The sequence below is a fragment of the Onychomys torridus genome, chromosome 3, assembly GCF_903995425.1.
Source record: "Onychomys torridus chromosome 3, mOncTor1.1, whole genome shotgun sequence".
NCBI lineage: Eukaryota > Metazoa > Chordata > Mammalia > Rodentia > Cricetidae > Onychomys > Onychomys torridus.
Window position 1 is genome coordinate 114,181,952 of NC_050445.1, and position 25,517 is coordinate 114,207,468.

Here is a 25,517-nt window from a genome sequence, read left to right on the forward strand (position 1 = left end):
ATTTTTTCTTTTGGTTTTGTGTAACCACCTTGGCTGTCCTGAAACTCTCTCCATAGTCCAGGCTGGCCTCAAACTCACAGAGATCTGAGTGCTCAGATTAAAGGTGTGAGCCACCACCACTCAGCCTCCAGAAAATCTTTTAAGTTAAAGTAAAATGATCTAACACAATTCAGAATGGTAGGAAAAAAAGAGTATTTAAAGAATGTGTATAGTTATATATATGCACATAAAGATGTACATTGAATACGTATATAGTTATATATTGTTTTATATTATATATAATACACAAACACATAAAAAATGCTATTCACTGAAAACAGTAAATGCCTGATGAGGTTTGAAATATGTAGAACAGATGTACATGACAACAAACGCACAAACAGAAGTGGTTAAGTGTGTAAAGCAAAGAGTACTAACCTAAGGTAAATTATAAAGCCAAGGAAATATTTCATTTTGTGTGTTTGGGTGTTTTGCCTGCATGTTGAATGCACTGCCTATGGAGGCCAGAAGAGGACATCGGAGTCCCTGGGACTGGAGTTAGAGATGGTTTTGAGCTGCCACACAGGTGCTGGGAATTGAATCTGGGTTCTTTGGAAGAGCAATCACTGCTCTAACTACTGAGCTACCTCCCCAACCCCAGGAAATATAATCTTTAGGGTAACCAATATAAGAATAATAGGAAAGGAATATAACAGAAAGCCAGTAGTAAATTAGAAAATGTGGAAGAAAAATAATTTTAAAAATATAAGAAAAATAAATAGTAGTAACTACCTCAACTATATAAAGTCAAAATGAACCAAACACCAATTAAAAGATAAATAAGGATTAACAGAGATTTAAATGAGTGACATTCAACTACATGCCACTCAGAAGTGACATGCTTTTTTTCTTCTGCTTCCAATTTATTTATGTCATCAAGCCTGGTCTTGAACTCCTGATCCTCCTGCCTCTACTTCCTTATGCTGGGACTATAGGTGTGTGGCACCATGCTTGGTGTACATGATACACTTTATTATATGGCTATTGGTAGTAATAAAGTGAAAGAATAGGAAAAGATATACCAGACATACACAACCAAATACAAGCTTCCTCTTTTCTTCCCTTCCCTTGGCCTTTGCTTTTCCTTTCCTCAATATTAAGGTCATTGGGTAATCAGAATAAGAGGCCATTGAGTGATCAGAACAATGTGACCACCAGCAAGATGTGGTGTGACAGATGCCCACAACAAAGTGCCGAGAGTACCTAAGGGTGCGGAAGATGCCAAGGAGAAATCTATCACAGGCTAGGAGAAGCCAAGAAGGGCCAGAGGAGAAACCCTATGGAGATGTGGTCCTCATGCATTAACAGAACCTAACTGAGAAAAGGAGCTTCCACAGAGGCTGGGCCAGCCTGATAATGTGATGTCAGCGCCTAAAAGAAATGGGTTGATAGTTTCTGAGCCTTTTGGCTAAGACCGAGTTTAGAAATGGGTTAAATGTCTTCACCAGGGGTCATGGTATGTGATACAGAGTGATAGAGCAAGAGCAGAATAAGGAAAATACTTTACATACAGAAAAGCAGGATGGCTTGGCAAGTAAAATGCCAAAGAGGATCTTACAGATCATGGTGCCATGGTCTAAACATGTTGGGAGACAGACCTTCTACATAGGCTGTAAGGAGGCAGCTTGGCTTAGGAATCAAGAATCAGGGTGAAGATGTCGATATGAGGAAGCCTGGCATCTGGAGCCAGATTCTGAACAGGACTAAGATGGCTAAATAGAGGGGAGCCTAACATGAGATGTCACAACCCTGGGCAATATAAAGGAGATATTTACATGCAGAACAGTCAAAAATGGGGATTCAGGGGTTGGGGATTTAGCTCAGTGGTAGAGCGCTTGCCTAGCAAGCATAAGGCCCTGGGTTCGATCCTCAGCTCAAAAAAAAAGAAAGAAAGAGAGAAAGAAAATAGGGATTCAGATCCTAGTCACTGAGGAGACAAAACCATTTCAATGGAGTGTATCCTGGTTAAAGGTAGTCTGATATAATCAATGAAAGCCCAAATGGGATGAGAACAGTTTGTCCACTGAATGGTAACCACTATGTAGAATCAACATTCAAGTACTTAGTGAAGGAGAGACTGGCAGAAGAATGATAAGAAGTTACACAGAGGCTGATTAATCAAAAAAGGAAATGCATAAAACATTCTAGAGGTGAGGTTTCAATCTGAGCCCACCTGTCTCTCTACAAACTTGCTCTCTCCTACTCCACAGAAAACTCAAAGGAAGAAAAAAGGAGGAGGAAAGAGGCAGGCTTTCAACTATCTCCTGTCTCCAGGGTACAGATGACAGACAAAGGTCTGACTTTCAGAAAAGGTGGCCAAGCAATTAAACTCAATTCATTATGTAACAGACGTGCACTATTAGCTCACATAACTAAACCTCTAGAACCATTTATATAGATTCAAGGAAGGCTACCTGTGCTGCCATTCAAAAGAACAATACAAGTTGGGCTGTGTTGCCTAGAAAAGCTGGAAAGCAGATTTTACAGTTATGTCACCTGTTCCAACAAGGAGGACTTAAGGATCTCTTCTCTCTTTTTGTGGATACTTTAACCAGACAGATACAAGCCTTCCCTTGCAGAAAAATAGGGAGTTATACAAGGACATTTGAGAGAAAATGCCTCCATAAGATTAGCCTATAGGCAAGTCTGCTGTACATTTTCTTAATTAGTGATCACTGCGGGGAGGGACGGCTTTCAGATCATTGTGGGTAATACCACCCTGAGTGCCAGAAGAAAGTAGACTGAGCAAGCCAAGGGGAACAAGCCAATTACAGCACTCCTCCATGGCCTCTGCATCAGGTTCCTGCCCTGCTTGAGTTCCTGTCCTGACTTCTCTGCAAGATGAACTGTGATATGGAACTGTAAGCTGAAATAAACGCTTTCCTCCTTAAGTAGCTTTTAACCATGGTGTTTAATCACTGCAGTAGAAACCTAAGATACCCAGATATCGTGACCCTGGGTATAAAAAGTAAACTAGATCATCCACTAATTATATCAACTGGCAAGTGGGTCAATATCTGATCAGATCCATCAGGATCAGCTACTGACAGGACCAACCACTGATTAGAACAGTCATTGGTTTGCTCAACCACTAATTAGCTCCACTTATCACGCTAGCTATTGACTGCATCGATGGTTAATCAGCTAGCCATTGAGTAAATCAACTGCTGCTTTTCAACAGTGGCTGATTAAAGAATCAGCCACTGGCCGCATGAACTGATTGGATGGGCTCCTGATTCAGAGATTAGACAGATTCTTGGAGACACTATGCTTCCAAGCAGGAGAGAATGAATCTTCCCTGGTTTTATCAATTTCACAACACTGTATTTCCCCTTACGAGAATGTAGATGTCCAGAGAGTTCTGGGGTTAATTCTGCACTTCCTGGATAGGCTTACTGAAATGGGTGAAAAGGGCATTTTCCATTGTTCTTTGCTTACTTTAACATCCATGTAAAGGAACCAGTTTTACTTGGCAGGGTCTATTTTAAGTAGAAGCAAATGATGAACTCTAATGACATGGTGATTAGAGAACAAAACAAAGTAGAGACCGCAGAATTATTTTAGTTGTTAGTTATTAAAAGATCAAATAATGATTGGGAGTGCAGCTCAGTGGTGGAACACTTGCTTAGCACAAAATGGACAAAATGATGTAACAGGAAACAGGTCACTTGATCACAAGAGTTAGGGAGGGCTGTGAAGAGGGGAGAGGAAGGACATCAAGTGGTATGAGGAGGACACTGCATTTTTGTGCCATGCTTACGATGGTAGTTATAGTTATCTGTAGAGGTGAACAAATTTCATAGAACTAAACACATACACCTTAAACAAAACACAACACTGAGTGCATTTTAAACAATGGCAAAATCTGGTTAAGGTTTGTAATCTGATAGCTGTATTTTGGTAATGTCAATTTACTGGTTTTGATACTACACTTTAATTATGTAAGACACTACCAGCAGAAAAACTGAGTAATGGACACTGAGGACAGTTCAGAACTTTTACTTTCTTTTTAAAAAATCTACTTATTATTTATTTATTTTGGTTTCTTTGAAAGAGTTTTACTCTGTAACTCAATACACAGGCCAGGCTGGCTTGGAATTCATGACAATCCATCTGCCCTGGCTTCTTGAATTTTGGGATTATAGACCTGAGCCACCACATTCAGCTTTCTTGACTATTTTTGTGCTTTCCTGATAGTCTGTATCTATTTCAGGTAAAAAGGAAAAAGCAAAGCAGCAGCAACAGCCAGGGCTCACGGCACACACTGGGAACCCCAATACGTGAGGCAGGATGATTACAAGTTTGAAGCTAGCCTGGACTACAGAGAAGATTCTATATCAAGAACAAAAGGGGGTGGGTGTAGTGGTACACACCTCTAATTCCAGCACTCTGGAAACAGAAGCAGAGAGATCTTGCTAAGTTCAAGACCAGGCTGGTCTACATACTAAACTTTAGGACAGCCAGAGCTACACAGTGAGAACTTGTCTTAAAAAAAAAAAGAAAGAAAGAAAGAAAAGAAAAATACAAACAGTAAACCATAAACTACTCAGTAGGATAAGAAAGCATGATTAGGTATAGGTATAAACAATAAGCTGGATTTGCTAAGTAGCAAGATATTTATTTAATTTCAAAATATCTTACGTAAAATATTCAATTACATAGGAGAAAAGAGTAACTTTACAATGGTAACATGTAGCTGCCACAACCTTATTAAGCAATTAAAACAATAGTTTTCAATAATGGGAAATCAAAACTGTGCAACATGATAGGATGTAATGAAGGTCAATATATTTTGTGTTACATAAAGTAACAGAAATGCAATCATCAGAAAACTCAAATTAAAGAACATTTCACAAAATAATTGTTTTTGGGGGGTTTTTTTATTTTATTTTTACTCCCTAAATCAACCTTTACTCCTTCTTCAGTTCCATTTTCATTGAAATTGTTATCATAATTCTGGGCTGATTTCTGTTTTTCTTCTGTTTTTCAGAAAGCTTTTGCTTTGGTAAATCTTCCATTTCTTCCTCAGAATTGGCATTCAACAAACTGTCATCCATTTGAGCTCCTGAAAACTGTTCTTCCTCTTCCTCTAACTGCTGCTTTAACAATGCTACTGTTGGGGATTTAGCTCAGTGGTAGAGCCCTGGGTTCGATCCTCAGCTCAAAAAAGGAGGAAAAAAAAAAAAACAAAACAAAACAAAAAACCAATGCGACCATTTCTCGCTGCTTCTTTGACTTCTCATGATTCTTCATGGCCTTTTCTGTCTTAAAGGATTTGTCACAAGCTGGGCGGTAAAGGTCATCATGAAGCTCAGTCTCCTCAGCCTCATCGCTGTCTTTACTATCCACTCCATCTTTGGGCTCCTGTTCCTCCACTTCATTTTCATCGGCTCCATCTCCAAACTCCTTTCATAGCTTGCTTCCATCTCCTGGAGCTCCTTCTCCAGACTGGCCACAGTCATCCAGCTCTGCTCTCTCTACTGCTCTGCCAGTTTGGCCTGCTTCAGCCTCTGCTGCCTCTGCACCTCTTCTGCCTTCCTGGCCTTCTCTGCATTCCGCTCCTCCACAAGCTTCCGATGGGCCTGCACTCTCTTATCTCATTTCCAAATGAAGGCTACAAGCTGGTGCACCAGTTCATTTTTCTCTTTCCTACCTTTGTCTCGAATTTTTTTGTTTTCTTTTTCCATTGCCCATTTTTCCAAGCGGTTTGAGACTTGGCGAGTATCATATTCTTCTTTCCAAGCAAAATTCTTTTGTGTGCAGAAACTCTGCCAGTAAGCGTAGAAAGGGTGTACCACCATGTCGTAGTCACTCTGGGAGTCACCGAAGTTTGGAAAATCCTCTACATCTCCCTCTGACATATATTCGAGTTCTTCTTTTGCTATCAGCTCAAAGACATCACAATACACTGCATAAAAACCCTTCCCATCGTCTCCATAACCAGAGCAACAGGTAACAGTGAAGTAATGAAGCAAATCCCAACTGTCACCTTGGTATTCTCTATCAAGCCCTCCTTTAAGTAAGGCCTCTCTATGATTATCCCATGCTCTTTCCTGAGGGTCACTCAACACATTGTATGCAGCTTGAATTAATTTAGACTGCTCGGCTGCCTCTGCGGCATTACCCAGATTTTTATCCGGGTGCCACCTGAGGGCCAGCTTCTGGTAGGACTTCTTGAGCTCCTCCTCCCTGGCATCTCACCACACCCCCAGCACCTCATAGTGACACTTCATGGCAGGGCTGGACGCCAGGCCAGGAACCGGGCCGATCCGGGCCAAAGCCCAAAATAATTTTTATTGTTGTTGTTGTTTTTGGTGGTGGTGGTGGAGGGGGGTTCGAGACAGGGTTTCTCTGTGTAGCTTTGCGCCTTTTCTGGAACTCACTCTGTAGTCCAGGCTGACCTTGAACTCACAGAGATCTGCCTGGCTCTGCCTCCCGAGTGCTGGGATTAAAGGCGTGAGCCACCACCGCCCGGTGACACACTTAAGATTTTATAAAACAATTATTTGGCGGGTGGTGGTAGCGGCGCACGCCTGTAATCCCAGCACTCGGGAGGGAGAGCCAGGCGGATCTCTGTGAGTTCAAGGCCAGCCTGGTCTCCAAAGCGAGTTCCAGGAAAAGCGCAAAGCGAGTTCCAGGAAAAGCGCAAAGCTACACAGAGAAACCCTGTTTCGAAAAAACAAACAAAACAAACAAACAAAAAAAGTAGAAAAAACAAATTCCAGATGCAAAATAGAAGATAAAGATAAAAGTAGAAATTAACAAAAGTGAAAACACACACTAGAGAGGGCTTACCAAAACTCGTATCTTAAAACCTTAACAAGAACGACGAGATTACCAATATCAGAAATTAAAAAAAAAAAAAAGCTAATGCCACAGATATTACCACGTCAACTTAGAATAAGACAAAATTTTCAAAAAGTATTTTTTCAAAATTGACATGAGAAAAAAAATCTGTATAGTCACATGCATTAAACAAATTGAACCAATAATAAAAACTCCCATTTATGACACTTTCATTGATGAGTTCTAATAACTGTACAAAACTAATTCCAAATCTTCACAGATTATTAATACTTTCAGGAAGTCAGTTCAAGCCTGGAAGTTTATAAGTGAATACTTCTCTCATGAGCACAGCTGTAAAAAATCCTTAAATATTAGGCAACCATATCGACATAGGATATAATGAATTAAGGATGTAGACAGTAATCTCTACAACCACAGTAATAGTTTCCCTCCATTTCTGATGTTTGATCACCAACTCCTTTTAAGACCTTCCCTCCTTTCCCACTTTGCTCCCTTAGCTGGAGAAGTTGGCAAAAAAAAAGTCGATGCCTCCTTTGGTCCCAGCAGGAAATGTAGGCCCTTTTTGTACGTCTTCTGCTCTAGTTATTATTAGCACAACTCACTTCGTTTGCTTTGGTCAAGCTAGCCCAGACCTTACTTATGGCCAGATCTCCCTGAGATTCTTTTGTGTGAATGATAAACTTCTTTTTAAATTCTCGTGGTATGAAGAGAACCAAATTTTGAGCATGAAACCATCTTGCTAGTGCCAGGATAACCAAGCAACCATGAAAAATTTAAAGATAAGGGGAAAGGTTGAGCCAGCTCAGGGGTTAGTTAAAGCACCTAGTGCTCTACCAGAGAAGGTCCACAGCACCTACACCGTGGCTCACAACCACTGTCACTCCAGATCTAGGGGATCTAGCACTTCTTCTGGCCCCTGCAGGCACTGGACACACAGTACACACACACACATACATGCAGGTAAATAGTCTAACATATAAAATACAAAATACAATTTTTTATTATGGGAGAATGTTAGCATTTGGATGTAAAATGCCCCTAATTTGGTCCCTAGCCCTAGCCAATGACCACTGTTTGGGGAAGGTTGTAGAACCTTTAGAAGGTGGTTCCTCACTGGTAGATGTGGGAGCAGGCACTGGCAGTTGTAGCCAGCCCCACTTCCAGCCTAAGCCTCTCTTCTCCCTGGTCTGCTGAGATGCAACAAGCCCCCTCACAAATTTCTGCAGTCAGAATTCCAGCCATTTCAGTCACTGTGCCTTCCCCACCATGATGAACTGTATACGCCCAGCTCAGTCTACATAAACCTCTTTTCCCCCGATGTTATTCATCTGTAAGGATTATTGGCCTATTCCATTCGCTTTTTTCCTCTTTTTAATTAATTATTTTAATTATTTATATCAGTATAGATGCAGGAATATCTCTTCCATACTTTGAGTTGTAATTCAGTTCTTAAGTTATCCAGTTTCTGGGAGTGATTTCAGAGCTTTGCCCGATTCCCACTCCAGCCTGGAATTCGCCATTTCTCTTAAGAACCTCCTTTCTTTTGTATAGAGCATAGTATTTACGCTATTGACAAACCCAAATTCAAGCTCCAGATTTGCTCAGCTGGTACTGGATGCCATTGCTCCTAATCCTCTCACTGACTTAAGCGAAAATAATACAGTAGGTCAGGCTGGTTGGCCAACAAGCCCCAAGATCTATCTATCTCTGCAACCACAATGCTGGGGCTACACATGACCGCCTGGATGTCTGGCTTTTAGCATGGGTACTAGAGATCAAATCAGGTCCTCATACTTTCAAGGCAAGCACTTTTCCTGCAGCACTACCCCACCCCACCCCCAGACCACAAAAACATTTTCTCTAATTTTCAAGGTTTAAAAACCAGAAATTGCGAAGATAATTCTGGGAAGTGGAAGGCTGGGGCGGAGAGACACTGCCAGCTGCCACGACAAGCGAGATGTAAGGTACTGTAAGCAATGAGCTATGTGGCAACTTATAGACTAATAGAAATGGGTTAATTTAAGATAGAAGAGCTAGATAACAAGAAGCCTGCTGAGGCCATACAGTTTGTAAGGAAAAAAAAAAAAACAAAACAAAAAAAAACCAGAAATTGAGTTAATGATTAATGGTATCTACCTCTAAGATTGTAAGTATACACAGTGTAAACATTCACCATGAAGCTCAGCGTTTAGTACATTCTCAATAAACAGCATCTTTACTAGTTCATATTTACAATAATTTATTTTCTTCTCATCTATTCAGGAAAACAAGTTTTTACTTTGCTTAAATAAGCTGCTACAGAGGCTGAGGATTTAGCTCAGTGGTAGAGCGCTTGCCTAGCAAATGCAAGGCCCTGGGTTCGGTCCTCAGCTCTGGAAAAAAAAAAAAAAAAAAAAAAAAAAAAGCTGCTACTGAGCCAGGCTCCTCTTGTCAGCATCATTTGGCACAGGGGCCATGTTAGCATGTTGTCTTCCCAGTCAATCACGGAGTCACGCTGTCATGAAGACTAGATGAGATTGTATAGCAGTGTCACTTATGCCAGTAGATTTCAAATAAACACTTCCCCTTCCTCCTTCCCAAGCCTTGGACTTTCCATTGTAGGATCCTACCTTCTTAAACATTAACACACAGGTTAGCCATAAAAGATTTATGACATGAAAACTAAATCAGTGATGAATTACTAATATTAGGCCGAGTAAGACAAACCTATTAACCTGTCCATAAATTCAGTTTCCATTCCTGTAACACAAGGTAAGAGAGGCTTCACATCCAGAAACATTATAATGATATTTTTTACTGCTGGGCTGGCTAAAATGATGGGGAATTTTTTTTAAATCTCTTATAAATAATGTAATAGAGAAATCATGAGCTAGAAAGAGAGGAGAGAAATACAAAGAGAGCATATGCAAGCAGAAGTATGGTCAATCATGACTGTGAACTTAAATGGACTGAGAAATGACGGGATGTGTCTGAGGGTATCTGCAGAGCTAATTAGATCATGACAACTCTGACCTAAGAACAGTGTAAATTACTGATGGATCCAATACATGAACAGACTACTGGGAGATGGTAGAACTATTCACGGTGGGGAATAGTCGGAGAGATTACATCACTGGGAGCGTTTTCTTGGAGGTTCCTCCACCTTATCCTCTTGGAGCCATATAATATGATGTTGAAGCAAGCAAACATCAGCTGACCCCCCTCTAAAACCATGACCAAAATAAACCTCTCCCCACTTATATTTCAACCTCCCAGGAAATCGTCAGTGCATCTCCAACATAAAAAAAAAAAAAAAAAAAAAAAAAAAGTAGTAAACTATACCAATGGATGATCAAAGGTTCTTTCCAAAGTTTTAGATTTCTTATATCTGATGTCAAATCTTGCAAAAAAGTTACTTCACATGTTCACTTATTTATATATCTCTTAAAGACTTCTATCAGACCAGTTAGATTCAATCTCCTATAAAGAAATCACACTGCCCTCTGACCTCACCCCCACCCAAGTCTTTCCATTTCCTTAACTATTTTAAATCCTTTGTTATACATTCCATCAGTTTGCCTGTTATCACAGTGACTCACCCATCTGCAGATACTGGAGTCCCCTCTGGTTTGGAATATCCTTCCAAATCTGAAATGTTCACTTGTGTTTGCCTTGAGGTTACTATCTGGCTATTCTGAGGAGGTTTGGTTTTCAAGTCCTGAGAAATAGTCTTACTATCTGGAAGAGAAGACTGTGCGACTTGCAAGTCCGGTGGAGATTTAGGTCCTAGAAAACCTAAAGATTCTTGATCCTGTGCTATAGGTTTACAGGTCAGTAATTTGGAGGTTGGTTCCAATGACCTTGAAGATATAGTTCGAAGATCAAAGTTAAACTCACTATTAATCCTTGTTTTAGAAGCAGGATCCAATGAATGAAACCTTTCATCTAAGGTTCCACTATCCAACGTGGAAGAAGTCTTGGGACAAAGAGTTATGCGAACACATGAAAGTGCTTTTCTATTTGAAGGTGAAGTAGATGCAGCTGTACAGTGGTCAGGGGCTGACTGGGAGATCAAATTACTGACCTTGGCTTCAACATTTATCATATTAGAAAAGTGAGATTGAGGTATATGCTGAATCTTTTCTACTACCCAATCCTGACCTTGACAAAGAGGGAACTGCTGTTTTCTCATGTGGTCGTCTAAATCTGGGGATTTGCATTGCTGCTGATCAAGAAAATCGGGAGAAGGAAGATCTGCAACTATACAATCCTGGCGCTTAGGAAAGAAAGAATGGTCTTCTCTGTTTTCATGATCTACATGTGGGGCTTTGCTTTGCTCAAAGAGTTCTCGCTGTTCAAGGAAAATGCAAGAAGCAATGTCTGGACAAAAGGGAGAAGAGTATTTTCTCATCTGGTGATCTGTATATGGGGTGTGGCTTTGTTCAAAGAGCTCTCGTTGTTCAAGAAGAATGCAAGAAGGAAGGTCAGGAGTTATAGTTACATTCTTCTCTTTGACTTCTAGTGTAGGACTTAGTTTGTCTGGGCTAATAATGGTATCCTTACCAGAAAACTGAACTCCCTTGAAACTGCTGGGTTCAGAATGACTGGCTTTAAAATCTGATCTTTCTAAGAGTTCTCCTTTTTGATGAGAATGCTCAAAATCAACAGGTAGTTTTTGCCTTTGCTTACTACCTTCAGCTAAAACAGTCACTGGTGAATGACTATGCCTTTTAAGTGATAAAGGGGAAGAGGTTTTCTGTTTAAGATCTCTAGGAGAAATCTGCTCTTCAGGGATATGAGACTTAAATACTCCTAAAGATGGTCCAGTACACTGGCTACCTTCAGTAACACCAACCTTAAAAACAGAGGTATCAGAAATGCACTTAGAGTGTCCATGAGAAGAAAAAGTGATGGAGGTAGTGAACTGCTTCTTGGGTTCAGGGGGAAGTATTTGTGATGAGGAAGGAAAATCCATTTCTTTAGCTCGCACACAAGTAGGTTCTACTAATTCCAATGGCTGGGGGTCCATGTATGTATGGAATGGCATTCCAACACCCTTGCTAATTTTGATGTCATCTGGTGCAAGTTTTTGAAATGGGGGATGACTCTGTAACTGAAAGGAATTCCAAACTTTAAAACGGGTATTGCTTTGATCTATCGATCTGGAAAGGTTGATGTGCCTGCCTCTCCATGATGATGGATTCCGTTGTCCTCTAGTTAATTCTGAAGGTTCAACAGATCGGAAAACAGAATGGCGGCTGTCTGGTCGTGGTTGTTCGGCAGTTAGAGTCCTGAAACATCCTTTCTCATGGCTCTCAATAACAATGTGACTGCATACAGCCTCGGGCACACATCCTATTCCCCGTGGACTCCGTAAGCCCTAGAAGATATAAATAGTTTCCCACATAAAGTAATCCAAAGTCATATACTGATCAGTTTTATATCCAAGCTAAAAATGACCATGAAGGTCATCTTATCTGTCTATAAGACAGGTCAAAGGAACAGTAGGAAAAACAAAACTTTACAGAATAAAATGGCTCATGATAATGAACAGCACTTAGGAAACTCTTAAAATTGTTCTACTTGGAGCTGGGGAGATGGCTCAGTGGTTAAGATCACTGGCTGTTCCTTCAGAGGACCTGTGTTCGGTTCCCAGCACCCACATCAGGCAGGTCCCAACATTCTGTAACTTCAGCTCCAGGGGTTCAATGCCTCTGGCCTCCAAGGGCACTTGCATTCACGTACACATGCCTACATGCAGACACACACATTTATACATAGTTAAAAATACTAAAAATCGCACTGTGTAGTGGTGCACACCTTTAATTCCAGCACTCGAAAGGCAGAAGCAGGCAATTCTCTGAGTTTGAGGCCAGCCACACACATACATACACCAAAACAAAACAAAACTCGAAACTCAGCAGTGGGACTGTGAGTGTCAGGTAAAGTGCTTCCCTACCATGTATGATGGTGTAAGTTTGATCAGCAGCACAACACACATGCAAACAAACAACACAAAAAGGGGACACATAGATATGTCAATAAATAGGGCATAAAGATGAGAAACAGGGAAATGAAAAGAATGTTCAACATCAAAAAAGTAGGAAAATGTAAATCAAAATCACAATAAATGCTTAGGCAGCAAAGATATTGTGTACCCCAATAAAGCTTGCCTGGGGATCAGAGGACAGAGCCAGCCACTAAATTAGACATAGAGGTCAGGCAGTGGTGGCACATATCTTTAATCTGTATGGATCTCTCTGAGTTCAAGGCCACACCGGACTACATGACAGAAACAGAACCAGGCAATGGTCAGGAAGTAATACGGAAGGACACAGAAAGGTATATAAGGCATGAGGAAACAGGAACTCACTCTTTAGACTGAGGATTTTGTAGAGGTAAGCTAGTGGCTGGCTGTTCTGTGTCTCTGATCTTTCAGCTTTCACCCCAATAACTGTCTTTGGGTTTTTTATTATAAGACCTCTTAAGATTCTTGTTACAGATCTCTGTAAGTTTGAGGCTGGCCTGGTTTACACAGTGAGTTCCAGGACAGCCAGAACTACTTCTTAGTGAAACCCTGTCTCAAAAAATAGAAATAAAAAAAACAAGCAAACAACAACAAAAGTCCCACAATAAAGTGTTGCTCTAGGGGCTAGAGGGATGGCTCAGTGGTTAAGAGCACTTACTGCTCTTGCAGAGGACCAAGGCTCAGTTACCAGCTCCAGGGGATACAATATCCTCTAGCCTCCATGGGCACCTGCATGTACACATAAACATGCAAGCACATTCACATGCACAAAAAAAAAAAAAAAAAAAAAAAATGTATATGTGTGTGTGTGTGTGTGTGTGTGTGTGTGTGTGCGCGTGTGTGGTGTGTGTGTGTGTTAAGTTTCACTACAAACCTCGCAGAACGGCTGAAACAATAACAATACCAAATGCTGCTGAGGATACGGGATAAGTGGATCACTTACCCTTAAGTGATATGGCTACCACATAACCCAAATTAAGCTCCTGGACACTGACATCACAGAAATAAATGCATATTCCCACAGAAAGCAACATGAATATTAGGCAACTTTTGTTTATAAAGCCCAAGATTGAGAAACCACTAAAATGTTCTTCACAGGTGAATATTTAAACATACTATGGGGTATCCACAGCAACACAAAAGGAAAGCTATTGATAAAAGTAATATAATACCCTATGAGTTTCTAAACAATTCTTCTTAACTATTTCAGACATTCTAAATGAAAAAGGCCACACAAAATGACTTCATTTTTATGATATTTTTGATATTACAAAATATAGAAATGAGTACTAGACAGGTGGTTGACAGGTGCTACAGAAGAGGTGGGAGGAGCGGCATGGATGTAGCTATGACAGCCTCAGTTTGTGAAATACCGGTTTTCAGTATCCTGACTGTATTAAAGCCAATGTCATGACTGGGATTGATCATTAAAACTTTGCAAGACAATGGCTGGGCACAGTGGTGTATGCCTTTAATCTCAGCACTTGGGAGGCAAAGGCAGACAGGCATCAGATCTCTGTGAGTTTGAGGCCAGTCTGATCTATATAGTAAGTTCCAGGACAGCCAGACCCTGTCTCAAGGACAACAATCGCTCTTAACCACTGAGGCATTTCTCCAGTCCCATATCATGCTGATTCTATGTAAAATTCAAAAGCATACCAAAGAACAGAGAGTCAACACATGTCAGAATAAGAAATACAGACATAGCTAAGGAAGGAGATCCAAAACATTTCAATGGCATTTGTCAGGGTAGGAGGGGTGTTGGTTTGGTTGTTTTTGGTTTTTTGGGGTTTTTTAAAGGTTTATTTATTTCTTATACAGTGTTCTGCCTGCACACCAGAAGAGGGCACCAGATCTCATTATAAATGGTTGTGAGCTACCATGTGGTGGCTGGGAATTAAACTCAGGACCTCTGAAAGAGCTGCCAGTGCTCTTAACCTCTGAGCCATCTCTCCAGCCCTTGGTTTGTTTTTTGAGATACAATCTTATTAAATAGCATTGAACTTGCTATCTCTGGCCTAAGCCTCCCCAATACTGGGGTTAAAGTCCACATGCTCAGCTCAATGGCATCTGTTAATGGTCTGTAAACACAGAAATTAACTTCTCTTTAGATAAGTGCGTCTATTCAAGAAACAGCTCACTAAAGAAAGAAAATAAACATTTAAAAGGAAAGCTGCTCTTAGATAAAACTATTTTAACTCTATTCTTAAAATACATACTTCTCAAAGTGAGTTTCCACCTGAATTACAAGATGTAAAGGAGACATTTAACCTCTCAATTGTAAAAATACATTGGCAAGCCAGGCATGATGGCACACGCCTTTAATCCCAGCACTCAGGAGGGCAGAAGAAGGTGATCGCTGAGTTCAAAGCTAACCTAGTATACAGAGTGAGTTCCAGGATAGCCAAGGCTACACAGACAAACCCTGTCTTGAATAATTAAACGAAAAACAAAAATAAATCAGCAAAACACCTCAATTCTTGTTTTACTACTATGATAATTTAGAATTAATCCAAACTTATAGAATCTAGCCCTTCAATCTTAACTTTTAGAGAATTAAGACTCTAGTAAAACTGTACCCCAAGACTATCAGCAACTCCTGTAGAGTCATCAATGCCAACCAAGGGCTCTAGTTCCTACTGTTCTGCTTCAGTTTCAGTTTGCATCTCTAGGTTCTTTCATACCTCAGACACGTGAGTTGCTCTTTCATGACCCAACAACTTCGCCTTTATCTCTTCTACTTTCCTCCTGTCGTCCTCATTTAATTCTGAAATGGAGTATCCATAGTCGTGTCCTAAACTAAGCTTTAGGTTCCAGGCTGGAGAGAAATCACAAACAGTTGATATTTAAAAATTGTGAAACTGGTCATTTTTCAATGACTACATGAGAAAAGAAAACCAGCAACACCTGCCCCTTACTGCCCAACACAAAGCTCAGCATGAGGTCTCAGTATGTGACATATTAAGGGCTCTCAAGAGGCCATTTCATTGAAAAGTCTATCTACCCTCCAAAGCAGGGTATTTCTCTGTAATCCAGGGTAACCTGCACTCATGATTTCTGTGCCTCAACCACCATAGTTTTTAAACCATCCTCCACAGATGGACCTCCAAAGGAGCCACTCGAAATATGATATTTCAATTATTAATCTTAATTTTTCTTATAATCAGAGTCGCTTTATCTCCCTCTTGGCACCTGGTATAGTTACTAACACTTTCATGGTACCTAATTGAGAGATTTTGGCAGAATCAAAATGTACAAGGAATGGCACAGTCAGTTAACCTCAAGATTCCGAGTCAGTCCTGAAGCACTTACAAGTTATTACCCAAAACATTTCCTCATGTCTTAAAGATTGTTACATCTCCTTTACAAAGATACCATTAGAGATTAATGAGGTTAATAAATATCGCCTTTTAGACTTCTAACCAAAGTTTTTGTACTAAAGACCTTCAAAAGTGTTTTTCCCTTATACCTCAGATCAACTCCAAAAATTTCATTAGAAAACAAAGAGAAAGCACAGTTTCAGAACACAAAATAATTTACAGAAGAGGAAATTGGAGGCATTTGTGTCCCCAAAACAAGGACATTACAATGAGAGAATTAAAGAAGCCCAAACTACTTTCTTATTGTCCATCTGACATGAGAATCTCCTTCTCCTAAAACCATAAACTCAGAATAGCACTACTAATCATATAACCTATTTACATCATTGCTTTTGTCTTCCAGATTTTGGATAGAAAATATAATCATTCTACAGTTCTGTAAGAAAATAAATGTAGAACTTCAAATGTCTCATTTTAAACTGCTAAGCTATAATGTTCACACGCCTGAACGTGCCTGTATAGGTCAGTCCTTACCTTGGGCTCGGACCCGACACTCCTCTTCCTCTGCATTTCTAAGTATCTGTTTGGCTTGATTCAGTGAGGATTCACACTGAAGAAGGTACTTCACATGTGCAGCCAGCGAATCTACACTGCCACAGCCGTCCTCACTCTCTGACAGCCCCTCCTCTTCTCGGCTATCTGTTATGCTTGTCTTGGGTGACGTATATGGAAAGAAGTTTAGAAAAACGTCAGAAACAGACTCCAAAGACTCCGGTAAATTACTGTCCCATGAGCAGCAACCATCACTTACATCACTACTCGAGTCACTCTTTATGATTGTCATCATAGGGATAATAATTTTATTTCCAATGCCTGTACTGCAACCTTCAGGTTCAGACCTCATTACAGACCTGGAAGCTTCATACTGCCTGAAAGTTTCACCAAATGCCATTCTCGCTGTGTCTTCTGCTCTCTGGAGAGGACTTCTAATCGCGGTTGAACTAATGAACTCCCAATTTTCAACACCCCTCTGGCACTTGAGGTTCGTCTGTGTGCCAATGTCCTTCTGTACACACTCAATGTGAGGGACTTCCTCTGTAAATAGCTCCCTCTGGGTACAAACATCAGTTGTGGAAGGTTCTTTGAAGCAAACCACCTTCTTGGATTGTATTAATGAAACATCGTTAACATCTCTGAAAGGGACTAAGGGAGCAGGGAAATTGCATCGTTTCAGTGCTATATTTTCTGCCTCCATTAAAAGAGTCTGAATTTCTTTAAGAGTTTTGGAACCACGATCTATATCCCGGATTTCCTCACAGCCAACATCGCCAAAACCTGAATATTCTGGCTTACATATGATAACTCCATCATCAATCTGCGAATTTAAAGGCATACTGTTTGCAATGAGAGAACAAGACTCAGGAGAATTCAAATTATCTATCAGCTTTTGGACATGTTCTGAGACAAGCTGGTGCCTTTCACTGTGTGAATAAGCATCAGGAGAAACTGAAGGTAAACTGGAAATCTGGTCAGCTTGACCAAGAGAACTTGAAACCTTCAGAGCATCTTCAGTTAGATGTCTGTCTGGCAATTCCTGTGAGTATCCATAGGATGTATCCGATTTCTCTCTGTGTGAATGAGAACCAGACAGAGGTACTGGTACACCTGTGTTTACAACAGTTGGCTCAGAGACAGTTGAACTCTTCGGAATATCTTCGCTTTGTTCTCTATCTGGTAACTGTTTTTGAACGGAAATAACAGGTTTTACTTTTTGAGGATAGGAACCATGAAAAGCTGTTGGTAATGGAGTCTTTTGATCATCTGGTCCAATCACAGATGGAACTGCAGGCTTCTCTCTATGTAGGTAGGACCTATGAGTAACTGTTGGCAACTCAGTCTTCTGGTCATCCAGCAGATCTGTAGCTGAAATCTTGTGCTTCTCCTTAAGTGAGTAGGAACCAGATAAGACTGCAGGTCTCCTATTCTGGTCAGATAGTCCAGGAACAGTTGAAGCCTTCAGAGAATTTTCAGTTAGAACATGATCTGGTGAGGCCTTTTGATAAAAATCACTGAACTTTTCTTTATGGAAGTAGGAACTAGAAGGCCCTGCTTGAGTCCCAGGTGTCTGTGTTGCAAGTGCAGAACCAGCTGACACTTTCAGAGCCTCTTCTGTGGGATGGCTGGCTGGCAACTCCTGTGGAGAGAAAGCACTGGCCTCTCTTTGTGGGTAATAACTTAAAGGTTCTGTTGTTTTTCCAGCCTTCTGGACAAATGGTACAGGATGAACAAAACCACCTAATGCATCCTTACCAGTATTTGGCAATTCCTGTTGATGAAAACCACTGGGCTTCCCTCTACTTAATAAGGAAACTTTTGGTGCCCCAGTCTTCTGCTGAGTAGAGCCAGGTCCTACTGTTTTCAAAGCTATTTCAGTAAGATCTGGTAACTCCTGCTGGTAAGAGATGAGGGGTGCCTCATCCTTTGTGTAAGGGACAGAAGGCACTACTCCAGGAACATCTAAAACTCGCAAAGCTTCTTCAGTAAGATCTGCTGACTCTTGCTGATAAGAAACAGCAGGTATCTCTCTGTATAAGGGAGCAGAGGGCACTCTTGGTATTTCAGTTTTCTGTTCAGTAGGTCCAACACCACCTAAAACTTCTACTTCCAAAGCTTTTTCACTAAGATCTGGAAATTCTTGCTGGTAAGAAACAGTAGGCCTCTCTATGTATGGGTAGGAAGTAGAAGGCACTGTTGGTATCCCAGTCTTCTGGTCAGTTGGTTCAGGAACAACTGAAATTTTCCCAGCGTTTTCAGTTAGAGGCCTATCTGGCAACTCTTGGTGGTTAGAAACAATGACATTTTTCTCTAGATTTGAGTATGAAGAAGAGGTAACAAGTGGTAGCCCAGTCTTCTGGTCAGCTGGTCCAGAAACAACTGAAACTTTGCGACCTTTTTTAGTTTGCTGACTCTCTGATGTGCCCTGCTGGTAGAAAATAATGGGCTTTTCTCCAAAAGAATAGGAAGTAGAATATACTGGTGGCTCCCTAGTCTTCAGGTCGACTGGTCCAGGAGAAGTTAAAATGTCCAAAGCTTCTTTTGGAAGATGGTCATCTGGTAAGGCCTGTTGGTAGAAAATAATGGACTTCTCTCCAACTGGATGGGAACCTGAAGGTCCTGCTGGTATACCAATCTTCTGCTCAGCTGGCCCAGGAATAGCTGCCACTCTGAAAGTCTCTGTTGTCAGGGGACTGCTTGGCAAAGCATTTTGGTAGAAAATAATGGGCTTTTCTCCAACTGGGTAGGAACCTGATGGTCCTGCTGGAATACTAGTCTTCTGTTCAGGTAATCCGGAAATCCCTGGTACTTTGAAAGACTCTGCAGATAGAGGGTTACCTGACAAGCCTGGTTGGTAGAAAATAATGGACTCTTCTCCAGGAAGATAGGAAGTAGGAGATACTGCTGGTGCCCCAGTGTTCTGGTCAGGTGGTCCAGGAGCAGCTGAAACTTTCAGAGACTCTCCAGGCAAATGACCACCTGGCGGAGCTTGCTGGTAGAAAATCTGAGGCTTCTCTCTTTGTAAGGAGGAAGTAGGGGCTACAGCTGGCATAGCAATGCTTTGGTCAACTGGCCTAGTAGTAGCTGAAGCTTGCAGAGCCTCTTCAGATAGAGGACCTGACAGGGCCTGTTGGTAGAAAAGACCAGGCCTCTCTTTTTGTAAATAGGACACGGTTGGTATCCCTGTCTTCTGGTCTACTGATCCAGTTGTACCTGAGACTTTCTGGGCCTCTTCAGTTAGGTGGCGGTCTGGAAACTTCTGCTGATGAGAACTATTGGGCCTCTCTTTATATGAGTGGGAAGCAGAGATTACAGCTGATATTGCAGATAGCTCATCTGATGGTTTAGAAACAGATGAAGCATTGGCAGCTTCATGAAGGGTTGGCTGGTAGGGGAAAATAGGCTTCTCTGCATGTGATGAGGAAGTAGGGAGTACTGTTGACAGATCAGTCTTCTGGTCAGCTGGTCCCAGGATCAGTGTTTTTGTAGACTTTTCTGTTGACTGACTATCTGGTAACTCCTGCTGATAGAAAACACTTGGAACCTCACCATATGCATGAGAAATCCCAGACTTCTGGTCAACTGGTCCAGATACAAGTGAAACTTTCTGAGTCCCTGCAGGTACATGACCGTCTGGCAACTCTTGGTGGTAAGGAACAATAGTTTTCTTTTTGTGCTGGTAGGAACTAGAAGACACTGTTGGAACGTCAGCCTTCTCATCAGCAGATCCAGAATCAATGGAGACGTTCTCAACATTTTCAGGCAGGTTCTTTTCTCTGTAAGAATAGGAAACAGGTAATTCTGATGGTAAAGGAGTCTTCTGGTCACCTCGGCCAGGAATAACAGAAACAGGCAATGCTTCTTCAGTTAGATGACTGTCTGATAATGTCTGCTGGTAGAAAGTTTTAGCTGTCTCTTTATGTGGCTGAGAAGCAGAGGTTACTGTTGAGGACTGGGTCTTCTCAGTTGATCCAAAAACAGCTGAAACATCCAAAGGCTCTTTGCCTGGATGACTTTCTGACAGAGGATGTTGATAGAAAATAGGTTTCATTCCCTTTGAGTGATAACTAGAATACATTGTTGACATCTCAGGCTTCTGGCCAGCTGGCCTAGAAACAGATGACACTTTCTGAGTTTCTTCAGTAATATGCCTATCTGGCAACTCTTCTTGGGGAAAGCTGCCAGGCTTTACTTCATGTGAGTAGGTGGAAGAGACTACTGCTGCTCCCATCTTCTGATCAACAGATCCAGGAGCAACAGAAACTTTCCAAGGCTGATGACTCAAATAACTTTCTGGCAAAACTTGCTGATAAAAAGTATGAGCCTCTTCTCCATGTGAATGCGAAGTAGAGGACAGTGCAGTTATCCCAATGTTCTGGGCAGCTGGTCCAGGAAGAGCTGAACCTCGCACAGTCTCTTCACGTAAATGACTGTTTGGCAACTCTTGCTGGTAGAAAACAGTAGGTCCTTCATATGTGTGGGAAGTAGAGGGTGAAACTGGAACATCAAACTTCTGGTCAGTATGCCTAGAAGCAGCTGAAGTTTTCATAATTTCTTCAGGTAAACGACCACCTGCCAAGGCATGCTGGTAGAAAACCCCAGACTTATCACTTTGCGAGTGAGAAGTAGAAGTTACTGTTGGGAAGCCACTCTTCTGGTCACTCAGACTAGGAGCGGCTGGTGCCTTTGGAATCTCTTCAGGTAAATGACCACCTGGTAGGGCTTGCTGATAGAAAATATCAGGCTTCTCTCTTTGTGAATACGAGACAGGGGTTACTGTTGATAAACCATTCTTCTGGTCAGCTTGTCCAGGAAATGCTAAAACTGTCAGTTCCTGACCAATTCGATAACCATCTGGCAAGCCTTCTTGATATAAAATACTGGGTTTTTCCCTTTGTGAATAGGAAGGAGGGGTTACAGGTGATGTCCCAGTATTTGGGGTAGCTAATCCAAGATGAGCTGAAGCTATGGGAGCCTCTTCAGATAGAAGGCCTTCAGGTACAACCTGTTGACAGAAAATACCAGGCTTTTCAGGCTTTTTTCTATGTGAGTGAGAAATGGGGAGTTCTACTGGTATTCCAGTCTTGTGGTCAACCAGTGCAGAAACAACTGAACCTTTCAGAGCCTCCTCAGTTGTTGGATAGCTATCTGGAAATCCCTGCTCATAGGAAAAACTGGGTCTCTATGTGAATATAAAGAAGAGGTACTGCTGCTGCCCCAAGCTTCAGGTTAGTGGGTATAGTAACAACAGAAACTGCCCATTAGATGACCACCTGGAAAAATACTACGCTTTTCCCTATGTGGGAAGAAAGAAGTGATAATACCTTCTGGTCAGCTAATTCAGGAATATTTAAAAGTTCAGACTCTCTTCAATGAAATGACTATCTGTCAATACCTTCTGGTTTACAGTCTAAGTGTAGGGACCAACAGTGTTCTGAGAACTTACAGCAAACTGAGTTAAATCTTCAAGGGGCAAAGATGAGCGTGTCCCAATGTCTAAATCTCCAAAAGTGTTAGTGATATCTGGTTTCAACTTGGATTGAGTAATTGCAACTTTGCCTCCTTTAGAAGTGTCTCCTTTAAAAAGAAACAAAAATCAAAAAATACAATGATTTGTTAATATTATATAAATTCATATTTTTTAATTCACTTTTTTCTCTTTTGCCAATGAGAAGATGCAGAAGGTTAAGCAACTGCTGAGTAAGCCTGACAACCTGGACTCATGTAAAAATGGAAGGAGAGAACTAAGGAAATTTTCCTCTGAGTTCTACTCACATGCCAGAGCCCACCTACACACACACACACACACACACACACACACACACACACACACACACAGAGACAGACACACTAAATAATTTTGAAACTTTAAAATTTCCTTTTTTGTACACAAATATAAATAAAGGAAGGAAGCTCCTTAAGCCTTTAAATATTTAGAAATTAATTCTATGGAAATCATCAACTAGTGAGACAGATGTACAAGAAGATATTGACTATAAAATAAACTAAAGTAAAAATAACTAACAACAGAATTAATAGCTTAAAAATAACAGGACATGTACCTACAAAATATATGGTTCTTAAAATTGGGAGTTTTTAAGAATTTTTAATTGGATGCAAAAATGTTAGGTCTGAGATTTAACTTCTTCCTACTTTCAATCTAAGAGCCTACTATTATACCATGAGTGGTGCCAGGAGACATAAGACCCTCAGTTATAGAATAAGAAAAAAATAATTATTATCCATGGTCCAAAAAACCACCAGCTTAACTTCGAGGTTTCTCTGGCCGACCTGAGTTCTATTCCCAGTACCCACACAGCAGCTCACAACCATCTATAATGACAGTTCCAGAGGATCAGTGCCCTCTTCTGACTTCTGTGAGCACCAGGCATGCACATGGTACAGATATACATGCAGTCAAAATACCCAAATAAAATAAAATAAATAAATCTAAAAAATAAAAAATAAATTAAAAGAGATTTCTCTGGCCCTCAAATCCAGTGGTGGCAATGAACTAGAGAGCAGATGGACACTATGCATGTATTGGATTCAAATTACTTTCTCTAATATTTATTTTTTAATGAAACTGTATAAGTCTCTAAGAAATTTTAACTACGTGGTACAGGGAGTTATTGACAACTTTGATAAGAACCATTCTGGATAAATATGGGTTCAAAGTGGAAAGAAAGGGAATGTGGACATCTGAACAGCACAATCTAACAAAACTTTCTGTAATGACAGAATTGTTCTATTTCAGTTTACAAAAGGAATTTTTAATGAAGATAGGTCTAGTCATTTAAATAAATCACAACACAAATGTCAAAAGTCTGACAGTTTGTTCAATCATCCAGTAATTTACTTAAGAAATATGTGTACTGTGTGTTCAGACATTGTTCCAAATACAAAATATAAAGCAAGAGACAGATAATCCTACTTCCCATACTACACATGCTAGCAGGAAAAATCACAATAAATAAACTGGCTAAACATGGTTTGTCAAATGTTGGTGAGAAGGTTATTAAATATAACAAGTATTATCTATACTTTACATACAAGGAAAGTTTCCTTTCTTCAAAATAACTATATAATGTGCTTCTAAATGTAGGGCTCTTACTAACATGCACACTCTTGATTCAACAGGTCTCAAGGTAAACCTGAAATTCTGTACTTCTACACGTTTCACAGCGGCCCAACGCTAATGGGTTGGAGCTAGTGTACTTGAACCTTTCAATTCTAACTCTGACTTGTGACCCCTTTAGACTGCAACTGAATCCCCTTCTCTAAAGCCATTGTTGAGCTCCAAATGATAACTGAATGTTGGGAGAAACAGAGTGAGGAATGAGTTGTAAAGACATAGAAGTATCAAGTATTAACTAAAAGCAAAGGAAAATATGAATGGCAGTATAACCTGAGGAGAAAATGTAAATATTTTTGTGAGAAAGACTCAAGAAGTTAATTAACCAGAACAGATCAACAAAGCAAAATCTTATTTCCCCCCAAGATTTCCCAATTTATCTAAGTTTTTACTTCCTTTTGACCATTACAAAGTATTAGCAACACCATTGAAGGAAGCAAATGAGATGAACGGCCAAGGACTGAAGACATAACCCCGACCTCAAAAGATGTAGAGGTTTACATGAGATGATGAGGCCTGGGGAGAACGGAAAAGATTAGTAAAGGAAACTTGAAGAGGAGGTACAGGGTGAGCGGCTAAAAGGGCGAGAGTCATGGTGTTAACTGTGCAAACTCACAGGCATATACTACAAAGTAGCAGAATGTTGCATAAATCTTAAAAGGTCTTATTAATAAAAACAAACCTGGAGCAAGATATTGTTGTGAATTGTGAGGGATCAAAGAGACAGAACAAGCCACAGCCAGCCTCACCTCGCCAGTTCCTCAGCTGATCTTGTTTCCTCAAACTAGAAGCCTCTGTGTCCTCATCCAAATGGATCTCAACTGAACCACTGCTAAAAAACCTAAAAGCTACCAAGGCTCTAGTTCCTGGTCCTTGCGCCTTATATACCTTTTTGCTTCCTGTCATCACTTCCTGGGATTAAAGGCATGTGTCACCATGCCTGACTGTTTCCAGTGTGGCTTTGAGCTCACAGAGATCCGAATGGATCTCTGCCTCCAGAATGCTAGGATTGTGTATCCACCATTTTCTAGCCTCTATGTCTGTCTAGTGGCTGTTCTGTTCTCTGACCACAGATAAAGTTTATTAGGGTGCAAAATATATTGGTGGACACAATATAATCACATCAGAAGCATCCACAATCATAAACCCAGTAATTATATTTGGAAGTATTTGTACAGGTAAAGAATTAATGATGACAGATGGCATGATTGTAGGTGCTTTTTACTCTCTCAGCCCTGAGAGAGAAAAATAAACACACCAAGTATTACTACTCAACTCCTAAATTTACAAAGATCATTTTTAGAACTGGGCTGATTAAAATTTTGATTATAGGAAAGAAAGGAAATTGCCAGAAGAAAGCCATTAATAGATCATAATTGCCTTCAAATGTGAAAGGTGCAATTAATAGAAATGTGATCAAGACTATAGAGTTGGTCAGGATTTGTTCAAGAATTCTTCCTAGAGGACAGAACAGCATGTGATGACCTGAAGCAGTCTTCGGCCTGAGTTAATAAAGCAAGTGCTCATTGCTCACAAACAACATGAGATGCCATCCCAGACTTCATTCTACAGGTGACTAAGGGCTTACTCATCATTCCAACTCAGTCGTTAGGTGTATTACCACTAACACACCTAAATGCATAGATCAATGCAT

At 40.6% G+C, this 25,517-nt stretch overlaps 1 protein-coding gene and 1 pseudogene across 3 annotated transcripts in view; both read right to left on the bottom strand.

Annotated features, from left to right (window-relative positions):
* Alms1 (ALMS1 centrosome and basal body associated protein) overlaps positions 1-25,517 on the bottom strand; it is a 111,378-nt gene that overhangs the window by 54,092 nt on the left and 31,769 nt on the right. For 2 of the 3 annotated variants that reach the window (XR_004944468.1, XM_036180615.1), the window contains exons 8-11: positions 22,175-22,305; positions 16,708-21,733; positions 15,538-15,671; positions 10,425-12,205 (exon numbers count right to left, since the gene is read on the bottom strand). Coding sequence is in view for 2 of the 3 variants with exons in the window: in XM_036180615.1 (XP_036036508.1) it covers positions 10,425-12,205; positions 15,538-15,671; positions 16,708-21,733; positions 22,175-22,305 (7,072 nt within the window). In the remaining variant the exon portion in view is untranslated. The remainder of the gene's footprint in view (positions 1-10,424; positions 12,206-15,537; positions 15,672-16,707; positions 21,734-22,174; positions 22,306-25,517) is intronic. The other variant, XM_036180616.1, reaches the window with a different exon arrangement.
* On the bottom strand, positions 3,756-6,272 carry LOC118579462 (annotated as a pseudogene).